At 45.5% G+C, this 13884-nt stretch overlaps 1 protein-coding gene across 1 annotated transcript; it reads left to right on the forward strand.

The window, feature by feature from the left end:
• Positions 1 to 1360: 1360 nt before the first annotated feature.
• On the forward strand, positions 1361 to 13313 carry LOC8033290 (zinc finger protein 708). Its single transcript, XM_040501779.1, has 6 exons — positions 1361 to 1432; positions 4957 to 5078; positions 6046 to 6168; positions 6606 to 6731; positions 7446 to 7568; positions 11566 to 13313. The coding sequence occupies exons 2-6, from the start codon at positions 4982 to 4984 to the stop codon at positions 12852 to 12854; spliced, it is 1758 nt and encodes a 585-aa protein (XP_040357713.1). The 5' UTR covers positions 1361 to 1432; positions 4957 to 4981; the 3' UTR covers positions 12855 to 13313.
• The last annotated feature ends 571 nt before the right edge of the window (positions 13314 to 13884 follow it).

The following is a 13884-nucleotide window of genomic DNA, read 5'->3' on the forward strand; positions in this document are numbered from 1 at the left end:
GCTGTAGAAAATACACGGGGTACGATCTGCTCGTTGTTTACCCTACAGCCGTGCGGGCTGCGATGAACGAAGGGATGCCACCTGCGTTAGGTGTGGACCCGCGGCAGCAAAGCAACTATCGATGAATTGGTTTCCACCCCCTGGTATTCCCATCCATTTCACGGTATCCATGGGCTCAAAAAAATCGCCACATTCCCTGATTAGTGGCCACTTAGCCAAGGACTTGCACATTTGCACAGAGCACGCATAAACAAAAACAAAGCTCGACAAGGTCACAAGGTGGATTGGATTGTCTTGTTTACGTGCCTATAGAATTGTAGTGATTGTAGTGAATTCACAGTTTCGGCTCTAAAAGTGTAAGTCCTTAAAACTCGTGGTACTTCCCAACACTGGCTGCAGCAGGCTATTCCAAAGACCCTTCTACCTGTGTTTTACGCATTTGCCAATTATGCCGTCTTTATGCGGACATCACATCTAATCAAATCAGTTCATTGTGCATATTTGGATAGAAACCATACTCTCAGCGTGTAAGGTACCGTGGAAACAGCACTCCGGCACCGGCAAGTCCATATGGAACTATGGTACTTCGCGAGGTTAGAATGAGCTGTTTCGACCGGTGAAAAGAGCGACAGACAGTAGCTATACTTACCGGCTTGGTTGTGGTGCTGCATTTCGTAGACTTTCGTCGTCAGAGTTTCTTAAAACTGCATCGCTGAATAGGCGTCTTGTATGTGCCCCGTTAATCGCCCGTACCCGTCACACATCGTCGACGTGACAAGCACCACATTTGTAGGCGCGGAATTTCATCTCTGCACTCCCGCAAACACTGCACCACGCAAAAGGCTGTAGAAAATACACGGGGTACGATCTGCTCGTTGTTTACCCTACAGTCGTGCGGGCTGCGATGAACGAAGGGATGCCACCTGCGTTAGGTGTGGACCCGCGGCAGCAAAGCAACTATCGATGAATTGGTTTCCACCCCCTGGTATTCCCATCCATTTCACGGTATCCATGGGCTCAAAAAAATCGCCACATTCCCTGATTAGTGGCCACTTAGCCAAGGACTTGCACATTTGCACAGAGCACGCATAAACAAAAACAAAGCTCGACAAGGTCACAAGGTGGATTGGATTGTCGTGTTTACGTGCCTATAGAATTGTAGTGATTGTAGTGAATTCACAGTTTCGGCTCTAAAAGTGTAAGTCCTTTTTCTTGCTGCCAAATAAGTTTGAACTTATTTCACATAAGATAATTTCATTTTTTTCTTAGAAAAAGATTTGTTATCAAAGAATAGGTCATATTTGCGTTCCAGGATGAGGATTTATCAAACAAGACAATCCAATCCAGCGTGCCCAGCTGTTAGTTTTGTTAATTGGTGTCACTTTGGTTCGCTGTTGCGTGCTGGAGTGTCTGCGGGGGAACGCAGTGAAAGGTGCGTTTGATCCGTCCGGTTCCCAAGACGTACCCTAGAGGCATTTCGTAGAAGGACTGCAAAAACAGAAAGCGCGCCTAACCACCACTGCGCCGAATGACGCTTCCAAGCAACTCCGACTGCTGAGGGTGACGCTGGTAACATTTGCCGTGCTAACATTTGTCGTGCTAACATTTGCCGTGCAATCGTGTCGGTTAGTATACCACTGATTAAATCCCCCCCCCCCCCCCCCCCCCCCCCCGGGCCAACAATCTCCTCTTTAATTTCCTTCACAAAGTACACAAAATAACCTATAATGTAAGAATAAAGCTATACGCACTCCGGAGTGCATTTCGGTCGAAATGGCTATACGCACTCCGCTAAACTCGTATAAAACGAATGGAAACAGGTTGTCAAACCTAGCTGGATAAACCCCTGAAGCAGACTCTGGCGATCACACCTTATCGGTTCAGACATAGCACCAATACATATCCTCTGAAAGGTATTTATGATAATGGTGTTGGAGAATGGACGCAGATAGTGTTTGTGCATGATTGAAGCCGTCCTGTTGAAGTTGCTGAGTGAGTGTATGGAATTTCCTGGCGGCGGAGACAAGCTCACCGGAGAAAAGCTCCCCAGAGATAAGCTCACCGCAAAACTGGCTGATGAGAAGAAAAGCTCACCGGCCTCTTGACGGACGCGGAGAAAAGCTTATCTACGATAAGAATCGAGAATTCACTCAAGTGAAATATGTTCACTCAACTGAAGTATGCTGAGATGCCTTATGCACATGTGGTCATTCTGCACGTCAGTATACTGTTCACCCTTAAAGGCCAACGTACACTTCGCGCTTTCCACTTTTCCTCGCCTCCTCCTTCCTTATGTCCTCTCCACTTTTTACCTTGCCCCAAGTTGCCTCCCCTCGTGGCTTAGGAGAGGAGAGCGCTATGGGAGTTATCTTCCCTGCAGAAAACCGAGGTTGTGCGTCAGCGTTTAAAGGGGCACTGACACATCAAGATCATATTTGTTTTTGTTATCCGAAACCGGTTCGGATAACAACCGGTGAAAAACCGGTTTTTTCATCTGGTTCCCCGACCCACCGATCATCTTCTTCTGCTGGAGCACCGCCAAGTTTTCCGAGGGAGGATACAAATCCAAGAAGCGACATCACACCGTACTCTGATTTTTGGTATTTCAAATAGAAGGGCCGTAGTGCGTTTGCACTTGCTTTAAGAAACATGTTTTACGATTGCCGCTATTAAATGTTATAGAAATGTCGTCTACAAAGCTTTTAAATTTCATGATTTTTGATGTCACCAATCAAACGAAGCGAGGAGGTGAGGAGCGGGAGGGAAGGGCGGAAAAATGGCGCGTGCAGTGAGATGTTTTTTCGAGATGTTTTTTTTTTTGCGTGTTTACAACTACAACTTGCATCGTTTTAAAGAATAAAAAAAAAAAAAAAGACCTTTGGGGTGTCAGTGCCCCTTTAAGCTGAGACTGCAGCCAAAGCTACAAGCGCGAGCTAGCTTGTGCTCTTGGCTTTGAGGCATGCATTTCTAGCGCTAGTCCTTCTGCAGGAGACCGCTTTAGAACAGTGACCTCGAGCTCTTAAGCTTGTGGCATTGGCTGCAGTCTCTTCCTGGTGGTGAACGGAGTATAGCAGAATTTTTTTTTAAAATATAAAAACGTCCTATAACATATTAGGCGTTGCCCGACGAAAATAAAACAAAATTTTCGATAGAATGCTAATTAAAAAAAATAATCTGGGGAAACATAGCCGGTGTAGAGGGCTGCAGGTTCAGTAGTTTCTGTATATTTATTTATAAAATGACATTTCATTGCCAGATCTCTACATTTCACCTTTTGTTTACAAGAGCAGTGTTTTCAATTCTTAGCTTATTCGAACAAAAAATGAAAAAGAGGCCGCATTTCCTTCATCCTGGCTACATCAGAATTAAATATGGTAAATCTTGCGCTAAATGGGTTGGCATAGAAGCGGAACAAGGGCTATAGCCAGGGTTGAGAATAAAAATCAAGATGACTTAAATTGGGATTTAAATCGGACCGGTTTTACTAGGATGATTTCAATCAAATAATTCCCAAAATACATTTTTTTAATGTACCGTCCGTAAATGCTTTCATTATGTGCATATGTTCTGTATTTAAATTTTAAAAAATCATCACACAAGAAAGATATCGGACTGAACACAAGCAAAAAGCAGTGGTCTTCAGGGCAAATCGACAAATTTATCTTTATTTCTACCCCCGAATCGACTTTGTTCATCGTCACAACTTTTTGCAGTCGAATCAGTACACAACATATAGAAACGAAAACTAGGAAAGTAATGTAGGATTGCAAGAAAAACAGATCTCGAAAAAGAAAAGCCAGTACGGCTTTTTCGTTAACAAAAAACTACTAAGCTGTTTTTATTCTTGTACTATGTTTTTAAATTATTGTTAAAATTGCATTGATCAAATTGATCAAGCAACCTTCAGTGTCTAGAAATGCATATAGTGATAAATAATCAATATTTTCTAGCTACGGAGATAATAGTCTGATTTAAATCAAATAAATTTAACTAATTAAAAAAAATTATATATATATATATTTTTTTTTTTATTTTTTTTTCCCCATAACAGAGTGATTTGATGCAGAGTGTATACACTGTGTGAGACTGTCAACATGAACAATAAGCTTTTTTTTTTTCTTGCGTGTTTGCAAAGAAAATTACTTCTGCGGTGGAAATTGCTTATTCAGGGCACAAACTTATGCGATAAAAGTTTGATGCCCCTTTTCTAAGTAAAATACAAAAAATTGCTTGATGCAATTTTTTGCATCAAGCAATTTTGCACAGTATAACACCTGCTTGAAACGCTCCAAGAACCGTGGTAGTGCTACTGTTACTCAAAGATAATGACCACTTTGCATAATAATTTAATTTGAGTTGAGCTTTTCTTTGGGTCTGTCAAAAAACTGGTGCTTTTGTCCGGATCCGCACAAAAGTAAGTGAGCTTTTCTCCGGTGAGCATTTTTCCAGGAAAGTGGCAGCCCTTGCATTGCAGCATTTGTGATGATCAAGCTTGGCAAAAGGACTGGGACAATACATCTGCGAGCTGGAGTCATGCATGTTTTCTGCCAAAATATGTTTGAAGTGGTTTTTAAATCACCCACTCTGGAAGCACATTTAATGTGTTCTTCGAATGTCTGCATGGTTAGTGAGATGAGCAAGAAGCAGAATACTTCTAGTATTGGCAGATCTCTGTTTCTGTTAGCTACTACCCACCATTTTTCCGAGATTTTGTGTGTGTAGGCACCATTGAATAACTTTGTAAGCATTTAATAGACCAGAAAGCATGCCCTTTACAAACAGCCCTCGCTTTCTTTGCTTGTCCTCTGCAACATGGGAGCCATCAAATCATAAAAAGTGTTTTTCTGTCTTATTGTATTACTTCTTTTGCATAATGGATTTTCCCCCAGCAGGCAAAGAAGGATGCATTTCTCTTCACACTGGTGGGTAACATTTTCGTGCTCTCTGGCTCTGCAGTGCCCTGGGAGGTTCTCCCACCCTGATGGATGAACGTGCAGAGTTCGAAGATGGTGGCAGGATGCCCCCTTCCAATCTTCATCTCGAGGGGCAGTGGTACAGCACTATTGCAGTTAAAGAAGGTGAGCTGGCCTAACATTTTTGTCTTAACTGAAGCAACTCTTTCAGAAGGCCTTTCAAATCTTATCATGTTTTGGAAAAGCACAGGGCAAAGTGTACGAAGAAAACAAGAAAATATGTGGTCTCTGCTTATGGCAGCGCTTCTCAAACTCTGCTACCCTGCAACCTACCAAAAATAAAAAAAATAATGCATAGCGATTTCCCCCCCCCTCCCACTGGAAAAAGGTCGCTGCGAGTTTTTTTCTTTCTGATTGTGCTTGCACACTCCGTTTTGTATATGGCTGACCAAGGAATACAGACAGTTAGCTGCCTCGTTAAACAAGTAGGGTATTTTCGCTTTTTTGTAGATTTATGCTGTTATTACGGAGGTGGGCATGTTTTTGATCAAAAAGCATTACCTGTCTCATGGAGCGAGCCGTCATCATGCAAGATGGCACCTTAATGAAACCACACACAAAGCTAGCCAATGGCACCTTTTACACTTCGGTCCCAATGGCTGGCGAGCGTCGACATGGCTCCCATTGGCCACTGCGCGTCAGTTTGTGTGGTGTCATCCTGGCTGTGTTATCACACTGTTGTGTTATCACTGATCACCGCGTTCGCTCGCCTCTTATCGGTTGTACGGCGCCTGGCAATATATACGGCGCATGGGATAAACCAAGGGGTTTGTTCTGCTGGGAACTACTTTGCTGTCTGTTCCCTGCTCGCGTGGCAAGGCACACGACAGTTTGAACGATCACTCTCGATGGCGCTGCGTGTCCACGAGGCAGCGGCTCCACCATTCCGCGCCCAAGGTCGGTGCGTTGTATGCCGCAGATTAAAGGGAGCGAAGAGCGGCGTGCATGCTTTTACATTCACAACTCATAAGAAGTGCTTAGGTGTACCTCGAGCCTTCTATTTTGGCACATGAACAAGGCTTTCCTTCTGACACGACTTGCACTAACGTTTGTGCATTGTCATCCTCAACAGAGCCCCAAGAGACACCGCCTTCTCCACCGAGCGAAAACATGCATTTGGACGACTATGGTTGTGCATCGACCGCTCCGCCACATCTGGAGGAACACGGGGACAGTGCTGTTTCAGTTAAAACAGGCAAGCTTTATAGACCCCGGTGGCTGGTTCTGTTTCAAAGCAAAAGCACAACTCGGCATGTTTCATGCTGCGAGGCTTTGATAAATTGATAAAACTTAAGATAAATTGTTTTGTGAGAAGATAAGTTAGTAATTTTGCGTGAAAGAAGTGCCACTCGTGCCCTCTAGGCGACTGGTGTATTGCAGCAACAAAAAATCCACCTGGTCCGGGATTTGACATAAGCACGCGCAAAGGAGACGCGGGATGGAAGCCATGTGCTCTTGTAACAGTCCAGGGCTGCAGCACCGTGCAAGCCGCGCTAGCCTTGGCAATGTGACACGAAATAGTTGATGCCGGGCATAAATAACTGCAAATTCTAGAACGTTTGTCGAGATGAGTGAATCTGTTTCATTTGTTTTAATGTTTTTGCATAAGGATGTGTTCTGCTTTTTCTAAAGAGCAAATTGACTGGGCTGCTCCTGAAACCTCCGAGGCCTCATGGTATGCGCCCTCAGGCTCCGAGTCTTTACTGCAAGTGCACATGGAGAGACGCTGTGAGAGCAGCCCCGCGGACATCAAGCGAGGCAAGCTATGCTGCGATTGCAGTCATTCCATTCAGGGGCTCTTCCACTTGATGATGCCTTCCACTGTCGTGACAAGGACAGAGCATAGTGTGATGGTGTGTGTTCTCTTGCTTTGAAACAACCTACAATCTTGAAGAAAGAGCTGGAATCAAACAAAGTCAACATAGTGTAAAATATTTCAATTAAACACCCAACCATGGTCAACAGATAAAGGGTGAAAATTATGGCGTAGGCGATCCTTGGGGATGCAACAACAAAAGTTTATCAGAAATGAGTGATAAACATGGGGGGGGCACCTGCTATCAGCCACGTGACACGGTAACCGATACTGCAGATTGCGGACACGACAAAGTTGGGTTCCGTGGTGTGATAAACATGCGGTAGTTTGCTGGGAACTCCCTTGTCGTGGGAACTGATACGGCAGATCAGGGACGCAGCAGATTCGCCATGCGATAAACACGTTTGTCACGGAAACTGGTAACTGAGAATGCGCCATAGATGTAATTCTCGTCGGACGTCGCATGATGTTCGACGGAAATTGAGGGTGGTCAATGTTTTGGAGTGGTTAGCCTATAGCCAGAAAAACGAGATGGGCGATCTCTCGGGGGACGGCATTCATACTGGATTTTATGGTAGTGGTTAGGTTTCTGTGTTTTATGTGCCTTGCACCTTGCCTGTTTCAGATAAATATTTTGTACGCATTTGTTCCCGTAGAGGCAGATGATGCAGGTGCCACTTTGGCCCAGAGGGATTTTGACTGTGAAGATTGTCATGACCCGTCTGCTTCACACGAGCCCACAAATGAAGTCCAGACATCACCCGTTGTCGTAAAGCAAGGTAAGTTGCTCTTGCTGCCCTACTCCTCTGCCGCGACGTTCAGCAGAGGAAAATGCGGGTCTTTTAAGTGCGACTACATATTGCGCAACCACATCACCTTTTCTTGCCCTGAACTAATTGGAAGTTTGTTGAGTGCTCTTCTGTTACGCCGGACTTCCCCTCTGGAGGTCCTAACCCAGTACGACCTGGGGGTGTTGGCTTGGTGAGGAACTTCCCCTGAGCACTTGAGGTCCTTCACCCACACAACCACTCCAGGATGCTGTCTCGGTAGCCATCATGCTGCGTGGCGGCAACTGAGGCGCAACCTTTGGCGCTCTTTGACGAGGCAGTCGTGTCTAGTTGCAAGCTCATTATTGACTTGACCCGGAGCCAGGAGCGCTGGGTACACTGGGATCTGCGTGTGCAGTTGTCGTCCCACGATGAGCTCTGCTGGACTTGGTCCTGTAGGTCCTGGAGTGTCGCGGTAGACAAGCGGAGCTAAATACGGACCTTCCGCCTTCTTGAGTAGTCGTCCCTCTCCGTTCGCCCGAGGATGATGGGGGCTGCCGGTTGTGTGCTGGAAACTGTGGTTCTGGGTGAAGTCTGCGGAAGCTTCACATGAGAATTGTGAACGATTGTCTCTCAATACTATCACCGGTATGCCATGGCAAGCATATATGCTCTTGGGCATTCGATGACAGCCTCCGCTTTTGTTCATGACAAGTATGCAATCTGGAAAGCGAGACCCGTGGTCAACATGGAGCAAATGCTACAAATGCTCCTTGCCCCATAGCTGGAACAAATCCAGTCCCTCCATTTGCCGTTTGCAGAGAAGACGTCACCGATGGCACAAGAGGCTTGGCGTTTTGTTTGCGACTCTTCGAGCATACTGAGCAGTTATTGACCACTCTTGTCAGCTTGGACGACAAGCCTGGCCGCCAGACGGCTTCTTTTGCTTGTTACGTGCAGCATCTTCTTTAATGTTCCTTGTAAAGTCAGTTCAACATTTCCTGTTGAGGGGAACTGGGGATGACCAGGCAACTTCCACAAAGCAAAGGGTCTTTGCAGTAAGACAGGTTTCCCCTCTACTGCCAAAAAGGTGACAAGTTGACTGAAAGTCTTGGTTTTGCTGGCCTTTCGTTTTTCCAGTACTCCAGTAGTACTATCTGGCACACCTGGTCTTTCTCTTGGGCTTCTTTCACCGGATTAAGAGTGCAGCTTCGGAATCCCATCATTGCTCCAATGGTGAAAGATTGGACTTCAGTGCAGCTCAGCATTTCTGCAGGCTCCTCCTCATTCACCGAAGCGCTTTAAAGACTATTGGCCATCATATGCTCTTGTCGGGTACATACTGCATTTTGTAGATGAAGTGCATCAGACGCATGTGAAAGCACTGAATTCAAGGCATCAGTGAGATCCTTGATGCTTTGTAGAGCGGCTTTCTGTGGTGGACCCCAGACCAACTCGGAAATTTTGAAGCAGTTCTCGGAGGGGAGTTGTCTTCTGTGCCGAGTTGAGGAGAAACCTTGCCAAGTGATTCGCCATTCCCAGGATTTGACGGACACCGGCCGGATCCTCAGGAGCTGGAAGCTCTTGGATAGCCTTGACCTTTCATGGGTCCGGTCGAATGTTGTGGCGGGAGATGACACATCCAAGGAAGGTAACTTTGTTGGTGCTTAACACGCACTTGGCTTTGTTAAGGTTGACTCCAGCTTTTTCGAGCTGCTCGAGTGTCTCGTGAAGGACTGAGTCTTGTTTAGCTTGACCCTTGCCGAAGACAAGCACGTCATCTATGAGGTTGAGTACACCTGGCAGCCCGCTCAAGATCTCTGACATGCGTTTTGAAAAGTATTCCAGAGTTGACGTTATCCCAAAAGAAAGTCGTGTGAAGCAAAAATGACCAATTAGAGTAATGAGGCTGGTCAGCTCTTGGCACGATAGACGGAAATGGATCTGGTAAAACCCGGAATAGCATCCACTTTGGAAAACAGACTTGCCACCCCCAGCTGACCAAGTATTTCTTCCACGATTTGAAGAATATACCACACTCTTAAGACAGAGTTGTTAAGGTGTGTAAAGTCTCCAGAAAGTTTCTGGACACGAGCAACCCAGCACACCGGCCCGTTGGGCCTTCAACTGGATGGATGATTTTCTGATCTGCCATCTTTTGCAGCTCCTGGACGACAAAACCTCTCGTAATACACTCAGCGAGAATGGTACCGTGGCAGAGTCCAAACGGTTAATGTGCTCGCCTAGAAGGGCCCCTAGGTCGTTGAACAGATGGGCAAAGCGCATGTTGGGGTCTTCGGTGTTGCAGAGAAACTTGACAAGTTCCACATCTTTGAGTCTTGACAAACCGAGAAGAGCAGAACGAAGCTGTTTAACAACGTAGACAATCTACCTTGAGGGCTTGTCTTTCCACCTCATTGCAGCATCAAACTTTCCCAACACTTGCAGCGCATGTCCGCTCGTTCCGAAAAGGACCTCGGTTGAGTGCAGACCAGAGGAGGGTATTTCCAGAAAGGAGGCTGGAACAGCTGAGACCTTTGCGCCGGTGTTGATCTTGGCAGTCAGGGGAACATTGTTCACGGCTACTGTCACAAACCTGGCCTCTTGCTGCCCACTCAGCTGTTCGATTTCACTGAGGAGAGCTGCTGGTGCCTGTGCTTGAACCAGCGAGGAGATGCCTTTCGTTTCTTCAGGCATTTTTGAGTAGACGCGTGCGTAGTGACCCTTGGTCTTGCACCAAATCGCTCGGAATGATTGTGAAACGACCCTCTACAGAAACTGCACGTGCCATTCGATTGCATTGTTTTTGGCATTCGTTTCGCCTTGAAAGAAAATTGAAAGCTGCTTTGTTTGTTTAACGAACATTTGCTGCAAGCCACTGCGTCCAGGCCGGCATCTTCAGTCTTGAGAGACGCTTGTGTTTTGGTATCTTTCAACAGCTACTGCTGTTGGCAAACGCTCTTTCTGTCGTGCCGTTGCAAGTGCTGACGTGAGGGTGAGAGCAATGTCCAACTGCAGAGCTTCCGAGAATGCCTTGTCTCTCAGTCCAAGAATAAAGTGGTCGCAAATCAGACAGTCACGAAGGCTTCCGTACCTGTTCACCGTGTTGTACTTCTTGGTGACATATTGGTTCCCGGTTTCCGTGGATCCCAATACCCGTCTGTTGAGGGACGCAGACCTGTAAGCCACTTTCTTGGAGAAAGTGTACGTCGAATCTCCCCTTCACGGTGCCATAATCTTTGTTGTCGGCCTCCAACAATCCAAAATTGCTGAAGACTCGCTTAGCCTGGCGGCCCATGACGTAGTGGAAGAATGCACACCTGGGTTTCTTCCTGCCGAGCCACGAGTCCGGATCCATAACAGTATAGTCATTAAATTCCAGGATCCATGCCGGACATTCTGAAGTGTTCTGAAATTTGAAAGCTCAGGCGTCCTGAGCAGGACCCTGGTGACGTCGGTTGCCCGACGTCACCAGGGTCATCGGACACGAGTTCTCTATCAGCTTTTAGTGCACTCTGGTGTTAATCTATTCAACACGGGTGCTGCATCGGCGCTTGGCGCAGATTCAGTTACACTCTTCACGCAAGAAGCAATGCCCCACCAGTGTTGTTTGGTGGACTTTTGGAAAGTGTCTATTACAAAACAAATCGCTGAAAATCTTGCTCGTTAATTTTTTTTGGGCGGTGGGGAGGGACGTGTTGCAAAATTGTCTCATAATTTCGGGTTAACATTTTTTTAACAGCATGCCTGGAAAAAAATATAGTTTAAGGTTGTTTTGACATGCTATTCCACCACCTCACATAGTTTGTTTTGTGCACTGTCAGAGGTTTCGTGTGAAGCATTTCACATTCTTCTTGAATTTGCAAATTATTGGCATGTGGCTGTAGCTTTTGATGTCAAGTCGTTCAGTACCCAATCAGTTGTATTCACAGTGAGAGGTGTGTGACGTTTTTCCTGCCCCCACTTCAGTTCGAGGAACTGTAATTCATCTGATGTGTGTCTCCTGCAGAGCCGGTTGACGTGTCATGGGAGAGCTCCAATACTACCGAGAAAAGTGGCTCATCCTCTTCCCGAGAACTATTGAACCAGGGATGGCATGGTCGACAGGAGGAGGAGATTGTGTACGACTGCCGCTTTTGCCCTTACTCCAGTTTCTTCAAAAGCAACGTGGCCAGGCACGAAATGACACACACGGGAGAGCGACTCTTCCACTGCCACCTCTGTCCAAAGGCATTCAAAAGCAATTATGCTTTGGATGCTCATGCACATGCTCACAGGACCAAGGGACTTTTCGTATGCTCTGCTTGCCAAAAAGTGTTTCCACAGAAGGCAAGCTTGGTTGCTCACGAAAAGATTCACATGCCTAACGAATGTAACACTTGTGGCAAAAGTTTCCTGTCACGACGCTCCCTCGGGTGTCACCAAGCGGTGCATAGGAGCAAAGAGTGCTTTAAATGTCCTGCATGCCATAAAACATTTAAGTGGAAGATTAATCTGAAGAAGCACACCCGTTTCAATCTTTGCACTTCTATGAATGAAAAACCTTTCACGTGCCCCGTCTGCCCAAAAGCATTTAAAAAAAAAAAGCTGTTGACTGCTCATAAAATGGTTCACATGGATGAAAGGCCCTTCAAATGCCCTACCTGCCCTAGAGCATTTAAAATGAAGTACCTCTTGACTTTTCATGAAAAGAGTGCCCACGCAGATGAAAAACCCTTTAAATGCCCAACCTGCCCTAAAGCATTTCGAATGAAGTTCCAATTGACTTCTCATGAAAAGATGACCCATACAGACGAAAGGCCCTTGAAATGTCACTCGAACGAAAGACCCTTTAAGTGCCCCACCTGCTCTAAAGCATTTTTAAGAAAGTGGGATTTAACTGCTCACGTAAGAACTCACAGAGATGAATGCATCTTTAAATGCCCAACCTGCCATGAAACGTTTAGAAAAAAGTGGCGGTTATATGCTGATCGAGTGGATCACACTGATTTAAAGCTCTTTAAATGTCCCGCTTGCCCTAAAATATTCCTGACAAAGGGTCACTTAACTAATCACGAAAGCACTCACACCAATAAATTTCCCTTTGAGAGTCTCGGCAGCCCCAATACACTTCGAACAGAGAGTCACCTTTTAGATCACGAATACACACTCATGAATGGAATTTCCTTTAAATGTCCCACCTGCCATAAAGAATTTTATACGAAGGGTCAGTTGACTTCTCATGTCTCAAATCACAAAAGTAAAAACTTTTTTATATGCCCCACCTGCCCTAAAGTACAAAAAGTTGCATTTTCATAGATGTGGGCTCACAGTTATGAAAGGCTCTTGAAATGCCCCATCTGCACTCAAATATTTTTAACACAGAGTATCTTAACTGATCAAGAAAGGACTCGCACAAGGGACACTGTTTTGTGAAGCATTGTGTACGTATTTATATTTATGAAGTACAAGGGATGTACTGCTACATCAGTTAGTGACGCACGTTGGTCTGAGGCCACGCACTCACTACCTGTGGGGCGGTGCACAGAGCAGAGCTCTACAATTCCAGCAACTAGAAGACATATTACAAGCTCTAGGGGTTCCCCAGCATCGGTCAGCAAGGAAGAGATGGCATTCTTTTTTTCCAAATCGTTTACACTTCTGCATAACCGCCTGATAGATGCAAGTTATTGAATTGTGATTGCCTTTGAAAGGCATTTTGTGAAACCTGTACAAAACTGAAAGATGGAAAGAAACAATACACTCTTATCAAGCGCGCTGTGGTGTCTGATTCTCGTCTTTTTGTCCTTGTTTTTGAGTGCTAAAATGTATTCCAAGTTCCAAAACCAACTAGCCCAACAATCTACTCTTATCGAGCCCCCAGTTTTACAAACATCGTAAAGCTTTTTTACGGCAATTGTTTTAGCTACCCCAACTAACTATATTTCCGGAATCGCCGGCCTTTAGCCTATCCGGTCTGCTATTCAGTGTTGCAAAATTTAGGATAGTTATTATGAAAGCAAAAAGCGCCGAGAAAATACAGGGACACAGACGAAGGGAAACAGGACAAGGCGCACTCTCAACTGATGTTTATTGAAAATTCACACGTTATAGCCACACACACACACACACACACACACACAAAAGAAAAAAATTTTCTTTTCTATCTACTCAGCCCGCGTTTCAAAAATTCAAACTCATTTGTAGATAAGAATACCGACGTGTCACTTATACAATTCTTGTCTCTGGTCCTAATTGCATACGCCTCGTGTAATTCCCGCGACACTTTATCTTTGTATCTAGCCAAAATCTTGGTGTCATTGAAGGCCGGGGTGCAAGAGCATCTATT

The sequence above is a fragment of the Ixodes scapularis genome, unplaced genomic scaffold (genome assembly GCF_016920785.2).
Source record: "Ixodes scapularis isolate PalLabHiFi unplaced genomic scaffold, ASM1692078v2 PGA_scaffold10__122_contigs__length_95168666, whole genome shotgun sequence".
Lineage (NCBI taxonomy): Eukaryota > Metazoa > Arthropoda > Arachnida > Ixodida > Ixodidae > Ixodes > Ixodes scapularis.